The sequence below is a fragment of the Amia ocellicauda genome, chromosome 6, assembly GCF_036373705.1.
Source record: "Amia ocellicauda isolate fAmiCal2 chromosome 6, fAmiCal2.hap1, whole genome shotgun sequence".
In the NCBI taxonomy this organism is placed as follows: Eukaryota; Metazoa; Chordata; class Actinopteri; order Amiiformes; family Amiidae; genus Amia; species Amia ocellicauda.
Genome location: NC_089855.1, coordinates 46,637,663 through 46,657,116, shown reverse-complemented (window position 1 = coordinate 46,657,116; position 19,454 = coordinate 46,637,663). Strand labels below are relative to the sequence as shown.

The following is a 19,454-nucleotide window of genomic DNA, read 5'->3' as shown; positions in this document are numbered from 1 at the left end:
TCAGAGAACAGACATGTAATACGTAATATATAATGCATAATTTAAACAGTTACGTTTACGTTTTTAATATATTTCATCCAGAAGAATCAGATGTTTTTATCAGATTTATCTTCATTCAAGAGAAGCGCTTCCTTTCGGCAAAGTGAGACTCATTAAAGAGACTGAGAGCTCGGAGACTTCACTCCAAAATACAACACTCAATAAATATAGACATACATGAGCACCGACAACTATGGATCGTTACTGGGTGTATATCCAAATGCTCTTTCTGCGTAAATATGCAATGTGTTATTAACGATATTCAATTATCGTTTTTTTTTGTTTTTTTTTTAAACTACTTCGAGTGTTGAATATACAGTATTTGTAATATACATATGGTATTCATGAGACGGGTGTAGATTACAAATACTGTATATAGTCTGGATATCTATTTTATTAAATTATAACTGTTACATTGATTTATTTATTGTGTTATTTATTTATTCATCCACGGAAGAAACATAATGAGGAGAAAAACTGCCACATACGTACACCTAAAAAAAAACAGATGAGCCTAATCTCCGTCTTTGTTTCTGTCAAAACCCAGACACGTAAATAATCATGCGCACACACACACACACAAGTATAAATACACACACACACTTCTACACACACACACACAAGTATAAATATACACACACACGTATAAATACACGCACTTCTACACACACACACACACACACACCCCGCCCACACACACACACACGTATAAATACACACACGCACTTCTACACACACACACACACACACACACACCCCGCCCACACACACACACGTATAAATACACACATGCACTTCTACACACACACAAATGCACTGAGACATCGACACACTCACCCTGCAGTTGCGCGCTGAGGCGCAGAGGCGCTGGGGCAGAGGACACAGTGATACGAGATTACAAAAGCAGCAGCAAGAAGACAAAACGGAGGGACGACAAAACCAGTAGGTAGGAACTATTTATTCAGGCCAGATTTGCCGTACACTTGGGGATGGAGTCAGGCAGCCTGAGCAGTGATGTAGTGTTATTTGTCATCTCCCAGTGGGCGAGAATTTCTCTCCCCAAATCTACGCCACTGGTGGCAAACCATGAGGCGGCACTTAGAAGAGGTAGACTGGAGCACACTGGATACAGATTCCGTTGAAAATGGATGGTTTTATTTTAAGAATATACTACTTGAGGCTCAGGAGAAATTTGTACCAAAGCTTAGCAAATTGAGGACCAAAAAACACTGGCCAAAATGGTTTAACAGAAATATGCAAAAAAATATAAAGAGAAAGCAAAACTAATGCAAAGAGCTTTTTTCAATACTACAACAGCAAGAGGTCAATAAAGGAGGAAGTGAAACAGGAAAAGGGCAAAAATGGAAGTATCTTGGAAAACGAACAAGATGTGGCAAATGTTCTAAATGAGTATTTCACAGAGGTTTTTACTAAAGAAAAAACAGATGACATGCCACAGGTTAACAATCAGTCCAGTCAAACCCTAAGAGAGATCAGGATACATGAGGAGGAGGTACTAAAGGGACTAGCAGAATTAAAAACCAACAAATCACCTGGGCCAGATGGTATATTTCCAACAGTACTTAAAGAAATTAGGGAAATTATTTTTAGGCCACTAACTCAAATATTCCAAATGACACTTAGAACAGGGGATGTGCCAACTGACTGGAAGACAGCAAATGTCAAACCAATCCACAAGAAAGGGGACAAAACTGAGCCAGGAAATAACAGACCAATCAGTCTCACCTGCATTACTTGTAAAATGTATGAAAAAATTATTAGACAGAAAATAAAGGAGCATCTTAATGAAAACCATATTCTTGGAGATAGTCAACATGGGTTTAGACGAGGCAGATCATGTCTTACTAATTTATTATAATTATTTGAACATGCATTATTTGAACAACATGAGGTTGTTAGTGGAGTTCCACAGGGATCAGTACTAGGGCCTTTGCTTTTTCTAATCTATATTAATGATCTGGACTATGGGATAGTTAGCAAACTTGTCAAATTTGCAGATTATACTAAAATAGGTGGCTCAGCAGTTACAATCTTGGCAGCACAGGCTATTCAGAGGGACTTAGATCATATCCAGTTGTGGGCCGACACCTGGCAAATGAAATTCAATGTGGACAAGTGCAAGGTATTACATGCAGGTAACAAAAATGTCCACTATAATTACACTATGGGAGGAATAGAACTAGATGAAGTAACGCATGAGAAAGACCTAGGAGTCTATGTGGACTCCACACTTTCTCCATCCAAACAATGTGGGGAAGCAATAAAAAAGGCAAACAGAGTGTTAGGGTATATTGTCAAAAGTGTAGAATTGAGAACAAGGGCAGTGATGTGCAGACTGTACAATGCACTAGTTAGGCCTCATCTGGATACTGTGGACAGTTCTGGGCTCCACACTTCAAGAAAGATATCGCTGCTCTAGAGGCAGTTCAGAAGAGAGCAACCAGACTTATTCCAGGTCTGAAGGGAATGTCCTACTGAGAGACTGAGGAACTGAACCTTTTCACCCTGGAACAGAGGAGACTACGTGGGGACTTGATTCAAGTCTTCAAAATCGTGAAAGGCATCGACCACATCAAACCAGAGGAGCTTTTCCAGATCAGCAGGGACACACGGACCCGGGGACACAAATGGAAATTGGGCTTCAAGACATTCAAGACGGAAAACAGGAGACACACAGAGATTTCTGACAATCTGGAACAAACTCGCCAGCGATGTGGCTGAAGAGACAATTTGGGAACATAGACTGGATAGGATCCTTGGATCACTTAGTTATTAATGGACACCAAACGAGCATGATGGGTCAAATGGCCTCATCTCGATTGTAAACTTTCTTTAGCTTTTATGTTCTTATGAGTGTGGGACAAACTGTGCCCCCACATTCCTCCCATTCTGCAGATTATAATCCAGTTCTGTGAGATACAAGCACCAGGGTCTGGTGTCACTTTCACACTTTCACACTCAGACTGGCATCGCTGTGTCAGCTGTGGCTTCCTGGCCAAGGTCAGCTGCATGATGGTGACTTTATAGTCTTGAAAAGCTCTAATGGTCACCTTGTTCTTGCTACTTTTCCAGTTTATATGGCTGTAGGCATTAATGTATATACAGGTATACCCATATGGAGGGTAATCCATGGCAAAATTTAAATATAAATAAATAAAATAGGAAATAAAATATGAAATCAATAAATAAATACATATAAAAAGTAAATGCATCGAAATATATTTCCTTTTTGAAATTTTGACATCCTTGTATTTCCTCCTTGCGTCATGATTCTTGGAGGTGGGAAAAGACATGTAAAGAATACTTTCAAAAATAGACATGTTAATAGATGATATTTATCAATTAATAAAATGCAAAGTGAGTGAACAGAAGAAAAATGCACATCAAATCCATATTTGGTGTGACCACCCTTTGCCTTCATAACATTCAACATCAATTCAGCATAAATTCTTCTAGATACACTTGCACACAGTTTTTACAACTAACCACAGCTCTTCTGTGGATTTAGGCAGCCTCAGTTGCTTCTCTCTCCATGTAATCCCAGACAGACTCGATGATGTTGAGATTAGGGCTCTGTGGGGGCCATACCATCACTTCCAGGACTCCTTGTTCTTCTTCACACTGAAGATAGTTCTTAATGACTTTCACTGTATGTTTGGGGTCATTATCATGCTGCAGAATAAATGTGGGGCCAATTAGATGCCTCCCTGATGGTATTGTATGATGGATAAGTATCTGCCTGTACTTCTCAGCATTGAGGAGACCATTAATTCTGACCAAATCCCCAACTCCATTTGCAGAAATGCAGCCCCAAACTTGGAAGGAACCTCCACCATGCTTCACTGTTGCCTGCAGACACTCATTTGTGTACCGCTCTCCAGCCCTTCAGCGAACAAACTGCCTTCTGCTACAGCCAAATATTTCAAATTGACTCATCAGTCTAGAGCACTTGCTGCCATTTTTCTGCACCCCAGTTCCTGTGTTTCCATGCATAGTGGAGTCACTTGGCCTTGTTGCCACATCGGAGGTATGGCTTTTTGGCCGCAAGTCTTCCATGAAGGCCACTTCTGACCAGACTTCTCTGGATAGTAGATGGGTGTACCAGGGTCCCATTGTTTTCTGCCAATTCTGAGCGGACGGCACTGCTGGACATCTTCCGATTGTGAAGGGAAGTAAGCATGATGTGTCTTTCATGTGTCAAGTTTCCTTGGCTGACCACTGAGTCTACAGTCCTCAACGTTGCCCGTTTCTTTGTGCTTCTTCAAAAGAGCTTGGACAGCACATCTGGAAACCCCGGTCTGCCTTGAAATTTCTGCCTGGGAGAGATCTTGCTGATGCAGTAGAACTACCTTGTGTCTTGTTGCTGTGCTCAGTCTTGCCACGATGTATGACTTTTGACTGTAAACTGTCTTCAGCAACCTCACCTTGTTAGCTGAGTTTGGCTGTTCCTCACCCAGTTTTATTCCTCCTACACAGCTGTTTCTGTTTCAGTTAATGATTGTGTTTCAACCTACATATTGAATTGATGATCATTAGCACCTGTTTGGTATAATTGTTTAATCAGACACCTGACTATATGCCTACAAAATCCCTGACTTTGTGCAAGTGTATCTAGAAGAATTGACGCTGTTTTGAAGGCAAAGGGTGGTCACACCAAATATGGATTTGATGTAGATTTTTCTTCTGTTCACTCACTTTGCATGTAGTTACTTGATAAATATAAATGATTAATATTTTTGAAAGTATTCTTACTTTACAGCATTTTTTGTATACAATATTGTTTTTCTTTGGTTTCAGTTATCGGTTTGTCCTTCCTTTCTTTGTTTATTGAAGTAATTAATATGGTAATATAAACTAACTACCAGAGCACTGGATATACACAGATTTCAAGACAGTTTTGCCCTAGTACTAAATAATTGCCTGGAAGTAGGGATGCCACCAAATTAAATGGAATTAAAATTAAATTGGAATTAGAAAAAGGAATTGGTGTGGAAGGAATATCGGATTGGAATTGCATTTGCGGAATTTATCTGTATTTGGAATTGAGATTAATTGAATTGAAAAGGAATTTTTGAAAGTGGTTTGGATAATGAATTAATTTTATGGAATTTAAAGGGATAAATAATTTAATTGGAATTGAATTAGTGGAATTGACTCCAACCCTGCTAAATATGGCATCTCTAATAGTTAATTAGTAAACAATTAATTAATTTATGAGATCAAGGGACAGCAGTCATCAATGCAGGGCTCGGTGCGAGCATTTTACTCACATTTGCGAGTAAAAATAATGTGCGAGTGTGAAATACAATTTGGGCGCACAGTGCGAATACAATATTAGAACTCTATAAGGAAATAATGATAATTATTATTATGATTATGATAATAATGGTATTTTACACAAATCATTATTATGGTAGCAAATGTGGGAAATGTAGTTCGGTTGTGGATTGTCCCAATTAACCGAAGGCAATGAAGTCCTGTGAGTGACGTTTATGACAGTGTGTCAGTGGTTCATTAGGCTCAATATCCAAAGACCTTCTAGCTGGCGTTAGCCGTCTAGTCATTAAAACACACTTTCAGCTACAATAGTACTCAGCGACAATAGGGCTGCAACAACTAATCGATAACGTGGATTATTAAAATCTACTAAAATCTTAATGTAATTCATCATCGATTATTTGGGTCTACCTGGGGTGCAGCTACAAAAAATGTAAACCTAAAACTTGAAAGATGGCAAAGGCTACACCAGTGGAAAGTATAGGAGCACTTTACATTGAATTTCGTTGAAGACAGTTTGCTGAACATGTGCACAGCTGAACTCGCATGGCGTGAGCATGGCAATGATGCATGAGCACTGAAGAGAGATGCACTGGAGCCATAATGACAGGGCTGAAGTGGCCAGCACGGCAAAGCCTGTTGCCTTTGGATCCAACACGTCATTTGTAGTCCGTCATCCGAAAAGTTGTCCATCAAGGACGGCACATTGGATCCGTTAAAACCGCACAAAGTAGTTCTTGAACTGGTGTGCGTCTCACACGCTGTGTCTGTCCCCTTTACCTCCTCACGCTACACTAAAGCAGAGTCAAAACAGACACAGCAAAGACAGGTGAGCCAGCAGTACAATACATGAAAACAAGCAGCTAGGTTAGCCAATAAAGGGGAGCAAGCAATAAAAAGGCTGAAAAGATTTTAAAACTTGTAACTAACAGAGATCCTTCACTTTAAAAAAAAGGTGATTTAAGACATTTCTTTAAACTATCCTGTGTAGGGACACTTCTCAGAGCTTCTGGAGGTGCATTGCACATCTGTGGTGCATTATTACAGAAGGCTCAGACTATATGATCAAACTAGTGGCATAAACATTGAATTAAAAAAAATAAACATATATCATGAATGGAAAACGTTTGAGTTTAGTTTTGAGTTTGCAACGGTGCTGCTGTGTGTGCATATATTTACACAGGGATATGCAGAGCGGGGCGGGGGGTAGGGGTGGCATGAGCCATTGCCCCTTCTCTTTCCCCTAAGTGCCCTATATGGCACTTCCCCCTTGCAACACGACTTCGCCGGTGTTCTGACAAACTGATGAGCTTCTCTATCAGGATGAGCTGCCCAGTAGTCTTAAAAAAAATGGGCTACCGCTTGGAATGAGCGGCCCCAATTGAAAACATTAGGAAGCTCATCCTGTCAGACAGAAAGGACCTGTCAGAATGGGCTTCAACACTCATAATGTATTGGAAGCCTTCAAAACCTGTCATCTATGTGTAAATAGCAAATTAGTCACTATGTGAAATAACAGGGGCAAAATCATTTTAAAAGTACATAATTACCAGTAGATTTATGGGCTTGTTCACTGCGCATGTGTACTTTTGCTAGGTAGCTCATTCTTATCTGAGTATCTGAGTTTGTCAGAACACCTGACAGTCACCCTGGACAAGGGCGTCTGCCAAGAAATAAATAAACAACAACGGCACTCACCACCCCCCAGGGACGCCCCTTTTTGGTTTGAGCCATTCCCCCAATGAGGCTGTATTTACATGTCTTGAACATAGTTGCATTTGGTTTTTTTTAATTGAAAAATGTAGGGGCAAAGTGCTCCTCAGGAAAAAAGTAAGCACAGAGCCCTGCAATGAGTGAAAAAAAGAGTCAGTGTAGAACAGTGTACAGTCAGTATACAGCAGAGACATCTCTGTCTTTCCATCTGTTTCAGGACAGTCCTGTTCATAAACTGAAGCAGCTTCCACTTCAGTCCATCGAGCAACATGGGTTCAGACAACTCAAAGACAGTGCGTCGACAATCCCCTGGGAACACAGGTGTGTGCACAGCGGTGTGTGTCTCAGTGATAGTGTGTTTGAATGTGTCTCTCAGTAATACAATGTTACACAGTGGTGTGTGCACCAGTGTGTCAGTGATACAGTGTTACACAGCTGTTTTTATGTATATCTGTAATAGTGTTAACATGTGTGTGTGGTGTTTGACTTTGTCTCAGTGATAGTGTTTACACAGTCACAGCTTAGAAACATGCAATGTCAGCTGACATGGCCAGTTCCCTTACTGTAAATCACATGACTTCCAAGAAGCACAGAGCTGGCTGATGTCTTGTGCAGAGATGATTTAATGATTGTGATTGTTTTTTGCATTCAGTTTTTTTTTTATTCAAATCTTGTCTTCCTTTTTTCAGCCTTCTGGTTGTTCTTCCTAAAAGGCCAGAGTGCTGTACTGTGTCTTGTATAATGAGTGAAAACCTGTAATTCGTCTTCTCTTACTGTGAACCATGTGACTTCTGATAAGCAAGGAGCTGATGATGTTTAAGCAGGGTCGGCTCCTGGCACCATCTGTCGCCCCTCTCTCCCTTCCTTGTGACTTTAAATTTAACAATGTATTAATAATATAATGTGTAATATAATATAATATAATATAATATTTCTCTACATATTACTCATTCTCAACATGACTGAGCAGCCTGCATTGTAATGCCAGACAGTTCACAATGTAATCACAGAGAATAACAATGAAAAGATAATCGAAACTGTCAGGTGCACAGGGGTGAAAAATAAAGATAATCAAGGGATTAGGGAAAAACTAAACTCAAAACAGAGGTGTGTCATCATGACCATTTAGGCTAGTTTAGCTGATCTTGGATTGACAAAATCTATGCGATCAGCGGCCCTGTCTGTGGCAGAGCTGTTTCCCAGAAAACAGGCTTTCTGTTGCCTTGTGTGGCAGTGTTTCTCTGTGATTCCTGGCTATATCATAGGATAAATCTCCTTTTACTGCCTCGCTTTTGATTGTTTTATTCTGTTTGTGCTTCCTTTAAAATATCGGTGTATTTCCACCTTCTTCTGTCACAAATAAGTTTTGGACACTATAAAAAGGTAAATTGGTGTTTAATATTATGTTTTATCTAAATACTGACCAAGTTTCATGATGAATACATTATTAGAAAGTAATTCCACTATACTTCATTCTTAAGATGCTGGATAACCTGGTTTTGCTGAAAGTTTAATTCAATTATCTTTAATTTTAATTAGCTTTTTAAAAATGTTTTCGATCATAGTTTTTTGTTCAACTTCAATGGTAAATCAGTGGAAGAAAATATAATTATCTGAGTGTTAATTGTTAATAAATTAATTAATTGTGTGTTGAGTTTATGAACGTGTGTTCACGTTTATAACTGTTGATGTATTGACAATTTAAGTAGAAGTTATTTCCATTGCATTCTTTTTTAAATATATATTTAAAATTCTGCCTTATGTATACACTACCATTCAAAAGTTTGGAGTCACTTAGAAATGTCCTTGTTTTCCATGAAAATATGCATGAAATGAGTTTGAATAGGTTATATGGCAAAATTAATAGAAAATATTGTCATTGATAAGGTTAGATGATTTTTATTTTAAATTATATATGTGTCCTTCAAACTTTGCTTTTGTCAAAGAATCCTCCATGTGCAGCAATTGCAGCCTTGCAGACCTTTGGCATGCTAGTTGTCAATTTGTTGAGGTAATCTGAAGAGATTTCACCTCATGCTTCCCGAAGCACCTCCCACAAGTTGGATTGGCTTGATGGGCACTTCTTATGTACCATTCGGTCAAGCTGCTCCCACAACAGCTCAATAGGGTTAGAATTAGAATAGAATTCCAGCTGACTGCTTCTTCCCTAAATAGTTCTTGCACAGTTTGGAGCTGTGCTTTGAGTCATTGTCCTGTTGTTGCACAAATTATTATTAATACTTGCAAGTAATCTTGAGTTAAATCAACAAAATAAAATTACCAATAATAATAATTATAAATATTAATTATAATAGAGATACACCCATGAGTAAGACATTTCTTAGCAGACGACCTTGTCCAAACAATATATTAAATTGAATTAGATTAATCATGTTGGCTAAATAATGTTAATACTTCAAATGCTGTTGTTATCTCCAGGAATTAAAATATATATTTGGCTTCCTTCTTTAAGATCCCTTTTACCCTATACAAATCTGCCACCACCACCAAAGCACCCCCAGATCCTCACATTGCCTCCACCATGCTTGACAGATGGTGTCAAGCACTCCTCCAGCATCTTTTCTTTTGGTCTGCATTGCACGAATGTTCATCTTTGTGATCCGAACAACTCAAACTTAGATTCGTCTGTCCATAACACTTTTTTTCCAGTCTTCCTCTGTCCAGGGTATGTGTTGTTTTGCCCATCTTAATCTTTTCTTTGTATTGGCCAGTCTGAGATATGGTTTTTTCTTTGCAACTCTGCCTAGAAGGCCATGATCCAGGAGTCGCCTCTTCACTGTTGACGTTGAGACTGGTGTTTTGCGGGTACTATTTAATGAAGCTGCCAGTTGAGGACTTGTGAGGCGTCCGTTTCTCAAACTAGACACTCTAATGTATTTGTCCTCTTGCTCAGTTGAGCACCGGGGCCTCCCACTCCTCTTTATATTCTGGTTAGAGACAGTTTGCACTGTTCTGTGAAAGGAGTAGTACACAGCATTGTACAAGATCTTCAGTTTCTTGGCAATTTCTTGCATGGAATAGCCTTCATTTCTCAGAACAAGAATAGATTGACGAGTTTCAGAAGAATGTTCTTTGTTTCTGGCCATTTTGAGCCTGTAATCGAACCTACAATTGCTGATGCTCCAGATACTCAAATAGTCTAAAGAAGGCCAATTTTGTTGCTTCTTTAATCAGCACAACAGTTTTCAGCTGTGCTAACATAATTGCAAAAGGGTTTTCTAATGATCAGTTAGCCTTTTAAAATGATAAACTTGGATTAGCAAACACAACGTGCCATTGGAACACAGGACTGATAGTTGCTGATAATGGGCCTCTGTACGCCTATGTAGATATCCCATTACAAATCAGCTGTTTCCAACTACAATAGTCATTTACAACATTCACAATTAACACTGTATTTATGATCAATTTGATGTTATTTTAATTCTTTCGAAAACAAGGACATTTCTAATTGACCCCAAACTTTTGAATGGTAGTCTATACACACATACTACACACACAGAGCTAACTAATAATTTAGCCATAGTTTTTATTATCAGTGCTAGTGTGTGCTTGCCAAATTGTTTTCTAATAAATAATTTTGTATCAGTATTAGTATTGTTGTTCTTATTATATGTAGTAGTAGTAGTATATGAAGCACAAAATCACTATAGCAATAAACAGAGTAAATATAAAAAATTAAGAAATGCATGTCAGGACCAGTCTTACTGGCATAGTGAGTGTGTTACTCCCCACTGGGCATACAACCTTACAAAGACATCGTTTTTTGGTTGTATTTAAGTCGTGACATCGGGCAACCAAAATACAACCAACACACAACGTCTTATTGCTGACGTCTGTCTTAACGTCTTTTAGTGGCTGTATTTGAGTCACAACGTCTGGCAACCAAACCATCAATTACTTACAGAAGTGCAAAATAAAAAACGGAACTATTTAAATTAGTGACGGGAATTGTATTTGTGATATTAACGTTGCATCGAATTTGTTATTAACATCAGAAGTGTTTGATTAGGGGGGAAGTATTGGAAAAAATAAATGAAACGGGCCTCATATAAACAGTAAACACAGGAAGGTATGGGAAGCAATGTGCGTTCACACGGGTGACATGCAATAATGCTGAATATTTTACATTGTGCTCCCTGTTTGTGTTTCATTCCGTGGGAACTTGAATGAGACTCCGCCCCCTCACACACCGCGCAGGCGCACAGTTCGGTTCAATAATACAGGCGGATCCGACTCGATTCATTTGATTCAGTTCGTTCCCTGATTCACTCAAGTCAACCCAAACACAAATTACAGTCCGAAAAAGCTCCCATATACCTTCAGAGCATTACTTTTACCCCATCTTTCACAATAACAACAGCATCCTGCTCTTGGTCGAGTGATCGATCGATTTAAGAAAAATAATCAATTAAAGCTGTTATACACTTAAGTGGTTAGATTATGCCTTAACTTAGATATGTGCAATACCAAACAAAAAACACAAAACGAAATTGTCACTTTAACCCTAAATGTAGTTTTAAGCATCTTGGATTTTCTTTACGTGGTGTCATTAAAAATATGTTTTAAATCTTAATAAAAGTAAAAATATTAATAACTGTTGTGTATGTATCTTCATAAATATATTTAACTCAATACGAAATGACGTTAAACTCGTTTAATGTAATAACAGAACGTACTTAACTGGAACAACGCTGTGTTTATCTGCGCATGCTCTGATATAGTAGACGGTGCTTACGTCAGCTACGTGTAACAGTTAACCCTTAAGCTTCTGAGCAATAACACAACATAACAATAACCACCATATGTATCATAGTACAAGACCTTTGTCCAACGTTTGAACGTGATAGTTGATGCATTTGTATCGATTTGTGTGACCTACACCTCAAAGCAGTGTCAAATGGGTCACCATTACGGCTGAAGACGTTTTATGTGAGCCTGGTTAAATATGTTGTATTGGTTAAAATAGGCGAGTCTGCTCCTATTGGCTAGGAAGACTCAAGTGGGTTTGGCACAGAGCATGATTGACAGTTGGTCTGTTCGTCTGGAAGTTCATTGGTTTGTAAGTCTGTCTGTGTATATTAATTAATAGCCACATTAATTACATAGTTGATCAATTTACACACAAACGGACAAATTGCTTGACAGATTCCTGGATGAATTTACTACTATATGGCCAAACTGATGAATTCCCCAATGAACTATCAAATTGCTGGACAAACACTTGACTGGACTGTCGCAGCAGAGCGCAGCCGCCGCCGCCGTTCACTGAGCATCGCTGCGGACCACACCGCTGCGCCAAAAATACCGATTCATACAACACGATAAAACGTTCCTACAGTATAGTTGAGTTAGGCAATACAGTCAAATATAATGTGCAATATTATATTCAGTGCATATTCATTTTCAGTTAAGTAGTGTGAAGTGCAACGCAAGTTCATCTTTTGAACTGATCAATAATCGTGCCCTGTGATTACCAATAGTAAACCGCGTATCTATTGCCAGGAGAATGGCAATATGTTTGCAGCACATTACTGTAACATGATCAAGTACCAAGAACATTGATTGTAAATAGATTTCAATGTAATTGCAAACAGTTCAGAAAATAATATACCTGTGTAAAGTTGATTCCTTATTCCTTTTTCCTTATTCCCTTTTTTTAAGTAATGGTTCTGATTTATCAAAATAAGTAATGATTACATATTTATTTATTTATTTATTTATTCACTGTTTCTCGAGAAATTAACAGTGCATACTTATTTCTTGTTACTGTTTTCAGTTTTTCTGCAAAATAAGTAATGTTTACTGATTTGTGGTATTCGAAAAATTAGTAATGGGCTCATTCCTTATTTCAGATTTTTGTGAAAACTAAGTAATGGTTCCTTATTTCTGTTTCACTGTTTTCGAAATATAAGTATAATTACTTATTTTTACTTTTCGCTGTTGGTTACTTTTTCAGTTTGCCTGTTTTTTTATTTCTAGTTTTATCACGAAATAAGTAATGGTTTCATATGTCATATTTCCCTCCCTGCTAACACACAACCTTGCCACAATGTTGTAGCAACGTATTTTACCTGTTGTAATTTTCTTTAGTACATGTAGGACAACATCATTAATGTCATGGTTCTCAGCCTATACCCTCTATCACCACTAGAGGCCACTGTTTCCCTGCTTTCTCTCACTTCTCCCTGCTTTCATCCTTCCAATCATCCCATTAACATTCCTTAACACCATGTGCACTCTTGCTTCCACCCTCTGTTCCCATTCGCCCTGCACCTCCCCACCTAGTTTACTGTTCCCTTTATATTCCCCTCTCTTCACCTCAGTCTAGGTGAAGTTTTGTCTCTTGTGCCTGTGGCTCTTGTGCCATGGCCCCGCCCCAGTCACTTCTACAAGTACTGCACTTGGGTCCCCTAGTTCCAGTGCCCTGCAGTCCATGTAACCGTGACAGAAAACGTTGCAAAAAAATAGACCCGGCAGCGTTCCTCTTTGGGATATGCCAGGGAAAATGTCCCTTGGAGGAGTATGTAGAGGATTTCTGCACTCTGGCCAGCAAGGTTGGCTTCAATGATGTTGCTCTCGAGGACATTTTTTGTTTTGGGCTAAACGAGTCCATATCCTTCCTGCTACCTGGTGGTAGATGTGATTGGTCTTTAGTCACTTTCATTGACTTTGCTCTCGTTTTGAGTGGCTCGACCTACACTCTGGGTGTAGTAGAAGAGGTCCCAGCCCCAGCCACCCAGCCAGAGTTCCTGGTCCCGTCCATGTCTGATGAAACAGAGGTCCTGGTCTTGGTCCCGGCCGCCCAGCCAGAGGTCCCGGTCCCGGTCCTGGCCACCACCCAGCCGAGTGCCTGGCCCTACCTGCCACGAACTGCGAGCCAGCTGTTCCACTGTTCCCATTCGCCCTGCACCTCCCCACCTAGTTTACTGTTCCCTTTATATTCCCCTCACTTCCCTCAGTCTAGGCAAAGTTTCATCAGCTCAGCCTGTCTCTTGCACCTGTGTGTCTCTCTCTCTCTCTGTCTACTTGTTCATGACCTTTGCCTGTGAACTCGACTACATCATTGCCTAGCCCTTTTTGCCCTTATCAGCCACCTCTACAAGTATTGCACTTGGGTCCCCTAGTTCCCATGCACTGTGGTCCAAGTGACCGTGACAATTACAAACACATCAATACAATAACATATGACAATACTTCACGAGCTGACAGAGACACAAAGTAATGAGGTTATCAATGAGTAATGCTTCATTTCACAGTTTAAGGACACTTACTTATTGTTAATAAAAAGTAAGGTACAGTATTGTTTACTTCAGGCAGCCCCCTATAGAAGTCAGCAGAAGATGTAGTGATTGAAGTAATGGTATTTTGGGCTGAACTCACTTGGCGGAGGGAACGACAGCCTGGCCACAGCCCCCCACCCCCGGCTCCATCTGGAGTTGAGCGAGAGCCTTTGTTAGCTAGACAGTTGTAGAAATTGTTCAATTATGTATCAAGGAAATAATACATAGATAATATAAAATGATTATATAATCATGATTTATATATACGATTAGAAAGTTCAGCCAAAAAATGTTTCAGCAGCAATCAATTAATTACTGAAGTAGTAGCGTATAAAAGGAGGTGATATTAATGAGCAATGTATTTCAAAATAAATAGGTAGGTACTTTTTCGGTCAAAGGCAAAGGCGCTGAATGCTGGCCCATTGAGCGCTTTTAGTCACATGAGTGTACACTTGTCGAAGGGTGTAGGGAGCAAGTGAGCCATTTGGGATGCAGCCCTGTTAATATCTCTGTACCACTGCGCCCTGAGAGGCACTGCTCCCTGTCACTCAATAGGAAAGGCTGGCTTTTCACATTGGTGTGCAGAGAAAAAAGCTCTTAGTTTTGACGCACAGTTTTATGTTTACTGTATGTGATGGATTTTGTATTAATAATCTATGTAGTATTTGGACCGGATGTTTCTTAGATTTTTTCTTTGAGAAAACATAAAAGTAATTTGAAAACAGCGAACGTAAATGCTTGTAACCTCTTCACGGAGAGCTTCTTCACTCTGTGATAAATGCTGTTAGGGAACGGTCGACCTCCCTACTATTGGTCACAGTGCTCAGTCCAAAGTTAAAGATGGTCTGACTCATCACAATATCAACACTCATGGCATGTATACATTGTAATCCTGACCGAGATATAATTGTAGCATATTATATTTGTTGTTGTGTTGAAAACCTCCAGTTTGACATTGTCTGGTGGAAGAAAATGTTATCCAAAGCTGAAGAATATAATACAATTGTCCGTTTAAATAATACTAATAATAAAGGATTTTTTTTCTTTCAATGCATTTTTTTATCAATTTTATAACGGGATAACCAAATAGGAGCAGGTTGCATACTTAACTACCAAGCAGGATTTGAAATCAATTCACTTCAAAACTACATTCTAGTTAAAACATGATGGGAAATGTAGTTTTGAAGCCAATTTTAAGTCCTGCTTGGGAGTTAAGTCTGTTATGGTTTAATGCACCTGGCTCCAGGTCTTGTAGGTTGTGTTGTGTTATATTAATAAAGTTGCGACTAGAATATTGAATCTTGAATAGGTCAGCTGGTGTAGTTGTTTAAAATGTGTTTATTGCTGATCATATTCGGGATTCAATCAAGAATTCACATTACCAGATTTTTCAGTGACAACAAAAATTGACCTTATATTTGCAGTGCCCCCCATCTGAAAAATGGCATATATGAAACGAGGAACAAAATGTCATGATGAAGTCAGAGCGCTTGCTGAAGTCAGTAGCAGGAATGAGGAACAAAAAGACGCAGTTGTAGTCCTCAGAAACTGAAGTGATGTTCATGAACAAGCAGACAGAGTGATGTGGAGAAAGTCAGGACATAATGATAATGATTTGCGATATATTGTCAGAGTCAGAATTCTGATTTCTGAAATTTCAGGTTAGATTTTACTATTAATGAAAAATTGTATTAAATAAATTATGACTTGAATTTAGTTTATTTCTTCAAAAGCCTTGCATTATTTCAATTTTATGAATAATTCAAGTGGTGTACTAATAGCATTCTTTAATTTAATAATTGTTTAACTTAAAGTCAGACTTGCAACATTGATATGATTGATATAATAATGTTATACAGAAGTCAGAATCTGACATCAGATTTTGATCATATAATGTTGTATGTGAAAGTTGGAATGATGTCAGATTCTGACGTTATAACAATTACATTATTCTAACGTCAATTCAATTTTCACATACAACCATTATATGACCAAATTCTGATGTCGGATTCTGACGTGTATGCAACGTTATTCCAACTAACTGTGCCAGCTGGCTCTGCTGGTGTAGCTCTGTGGGTCAAACAGGCACCCCAAATTTCACAGATGTACACAGAGGCAAACAGCCAGCATCACTTCAACAATTTTGACTTTGCTTGGTGCTGGCCAAGTTTGCCATTGTCTTGTAAATTGTTAGTGTCTTGTCTTGCAGCTAATGGCTTTGATATATCCATGCTGGCAAAGTTGTACTCCATAGTTTTCTGTATCCTGGCCTATTGGCTTGTTATATCCTCTTTAGATGGCTGAGCCCTCTATGTAACGTTGATGAAGTGTAATAAAAGCATCTTTGAGAACTATAGAAAATGTCAAAAATGTCTTTGCCCATCTTTGTCTTCATGCTTGTGTCTTAAAGGGTCATCCGAGATGAGGATTGTACTGCTGGGGAAGACAGGTGTTGGGAAGAGCAGCACAGGAAACACCATCCTGGGAGAAGAGAGGTTCAATGCCAAACCGTCTTTCATCTCAGTAACACAGAAGTGTAAGACAGGAACTAAGGAAATCAATGGCAGGAGTGTCACTGTGATCGACACACCAGGGTTCTTTGATACAAATGTTTCTGAGGAAACTATCAGAGAGGAGCTAATCAACTGCATTACTGAGTGTTCCCCAGGGCCCCACGCCTTCCTCATCATGCTGAAGGTGGATCGATACACAGAGCAGGAGAGAGCAGCAGTGAGGAAAATCCAGGAGCTGTTTGGAAATGAGGCTCTGAGGTTCTGCACCGTCCTCTTCACCCATGGCGACAGGTTGGAAGGGCAGAGCATTGAGGTGCTCATTAAGGAGAACCAGCAGCTGCTGGAGCTGGTGAGGAAGTGTGGAGGCGGGTATCACGTCTTCAATAACAAGGACAAGAGCAACTGTGCTCAGGTCTCTGAGCTGCTAGAGAAGATAGACATCATGGTGACAATGAATGGGGGGGACTGTTACACCAATGAGATGTTGCAAAAAGTGGAAGCAGCCATTGAAGAAGAAATGTGGAATATAATGGGAGATGATCAAGCGCTCCTCAAATCTGAAGCCAGAAAACAAGCCAAAGACAGAGTTAGAAAGAAAATTCTGAATGTGACAGCTGGGGTGGCAACAGGGGTTCTGTTGGGGGCCTTACTCGGTGTCCCAGTAGGCATTAGTGCTACAGTACTTTTACTGGGGGGTCTGGTAGTAGCTGGAGTGAAAGCAGTCCATGATAAAATACTAGCCAAAGCAGCTGTACCAGTGGCAGCAGCGGCAATGGGAGCAAAAGCAGCACTGGCAGGGACAGGAGTTGTAGTAGTAGCAGCAGCTGCAGGGACAGGGGCAGCAACCGCAGCTGCAGGGACGGGGGCAGCAGCCGCAGCAGCTGCAGGGACGGGGGCAGCAGCCGCAGCAGCTGCAGGGACGGGGGCAGCAGCCGCAGCAGCAGCAGGGACGGGGGCAGCAGCCGCAGCAGCTGCAGGGACAGGGGCAGCAGTTGCAGGGACAGTGGTAGTGGGGGTAGAGGCAGCAGGGGCAGCTGTTGCAGGGACAGTGGCAGCAGTGGGGGCAGAGGCAGCAGGGGCAGCAGCTGCAGCAGCTGCCGGGACAGGGGCAGCAGCCGCAGCAGCAGGGACAGGGGCAGCAGTTGCAGGGACAGTGGCAGTGGGGGCAGAGGCAGCAGGGGCAGCAGCCACGGCTGCAGGAGTTACAGGGGCAGCTGTTGCAGAGACGGCAGCAGCAGGGGCATTAACAGCAGGAGCAGCAGCAGGTATAGGGGCAGGAGTTACTCTGTCAGTGTTTGCCTTAGCAGGGGCAGTGGGAGGGGGTATCTTGGGCAGAAAAGCAGGATTAGAAGCAGAAACACCAAAAGAGGCAGCAGACCTAGCAGCCACGTCTGTATTGATAAAGGGAAAAGACATCATGAGAGGAGCTTTAGAGCTACCAAGGCAATTAATACTCAGGCAGGCCCCCACGGGATATAGCAGATATAAAAACTCAATGTCATATTAAGATTTGGTCTCCACTTTTAATGTCATAGTTTAGCTGACAAAGAGACATATGTGCTTCAAATGTATCACCTGGTGTTGGTTCACATTATACATATGTAAGAATCTGTTGTACCTGTCTATCAGAGGAAGGTGATCTATTGGTTTGAGACTCTCACGACTGTGTGCCTAGTGGTGCTCTGATACTGTCAACTCACGTGTGTGACAAGTGAACATCGTTGTCACACTGACAATGATCATCACAGAATGGCAAAATAAACTCAACAGAGAAAGATCTCCAGCCTTTGTTTGTGCTGTTTCCCCATTAACACTTCACTTCACTTCATAGAACCACAAGAAACATTACTAATTTAATTTCCTTTCTTAAGAGAGCTTGCTTTTGACCTTTTACTTTTACTGTCTTTTACTGCCTTGATCACTGCCTGTCTATGAATCTCTCTCTTCTCTGGCTCTGCTGATTCCATCTCCATGTCTTTTCTCTTAATTTATGTATCTCTGTTCACAATCTCTCTCCTCTCTCTTGCTCTGCTCTCCATCTTTCTCCAACTCTTCCTCCTAAACTCTGCTCCCTACATTGTTTTAGGGGAAGGAAGTAGCTGGAAATGTCCCCACTTTTAAATTTCATTTTCATTTTTCCCTACAGTATTGAAGATGTAAAAAATATAGGTTAATCTATGTCTTACATGTTTACGGCATGATTAATCATTAATATGTTGCTTTATTCTGAAATAATCATAAAAGAAAAATGTAGCTAGCAGTGTGAAAACTGTATGAAAAATGTATGAAATAAAAACAAATTACAATTACAAAAGAAAACGTTATTGTCACAATAATGGATTTAGTAATTCATTTTAAATACTCAACAAGTTACCATTTATGAAGAACCCAGTCTTGATGCACAGAGGATAACATGGATTTATTTTACATGCCAGGCCTGGAAGGCCCAACATGGAAGCTCTCCAACAGAGACTGTTTACAAACATGAGTGCAGCTTTATAGGAAGATGACGTAGAATGTTGTGTAGGACACTCTTCCGAAGGGAGGGAGTCATCATGGAAGCAGATGTTTCCTGTTATGGCATACA

General features: G+C 40.1%; 1 protein-coding gene across 4 annotated transcripts; it reads left to right on the top strand.

Moving 5' to 3' along the window:
* The first annotated feature begins 857 nt into the window (after positions 1 to 857).
* On the top strand, positions 858 to 18,644 carry LOC136751585 (GTPase IMAP family member 2). Of its 4 annotated transcripts, none has more exons than XM_066707309.1 (3): positions 858 to 981; positions 7,268 to 7,371; positions 16,765 to 18,644. In XM_066707309.1, the coding sequence occupies exons 2-3, from the start codon at positions 7,320 to 7,322 to the stop codon at positions 18,372 to 18,374; spliced, it is 1,662 nt and encodes a 553-aa protein (XP_066563406.1). In that variant the 5' UTR covers positions 858 to 981; positions 7,268 to 7,319; the 3' UTR covers positions 18,375 to 18,644. The 4 variants fall into 4 exon arrangements, with proteins under 4 accessions (XP_066563406.1, XP_066563405.1, XP_066563407.1 ...); XM_066707308.1 differs by having other exon boundaries at positions 858 to 985; XM_066707310.1 differs by lacking the exon at positions 7,268 to 7,371 and having other exon boundaries at positions 858 to 985.
* The last annotated feature ends 810 nt before the right edge of the window (positions 18,645 to 19,454 follow it).

What these genes read in the sequence shown, in the direction of transcription:
- LOC136751585 (XM_066707309.1), top strand. Translation starts at nt 7,320, where the DNA reads ATGGGTTCAGACAACTCAAAGACAGTGCGTCGACAATCCCCTGGGAAC. An exon ending in ACAATCCCCTGGGAACACAG is followed by an intron (nt 7,372 to 16,764) that starts GTGTGTGCACAG and finishes TGTGTCTTAAAG; the next exon opens with GGTCATCCGAGATGAGGATT.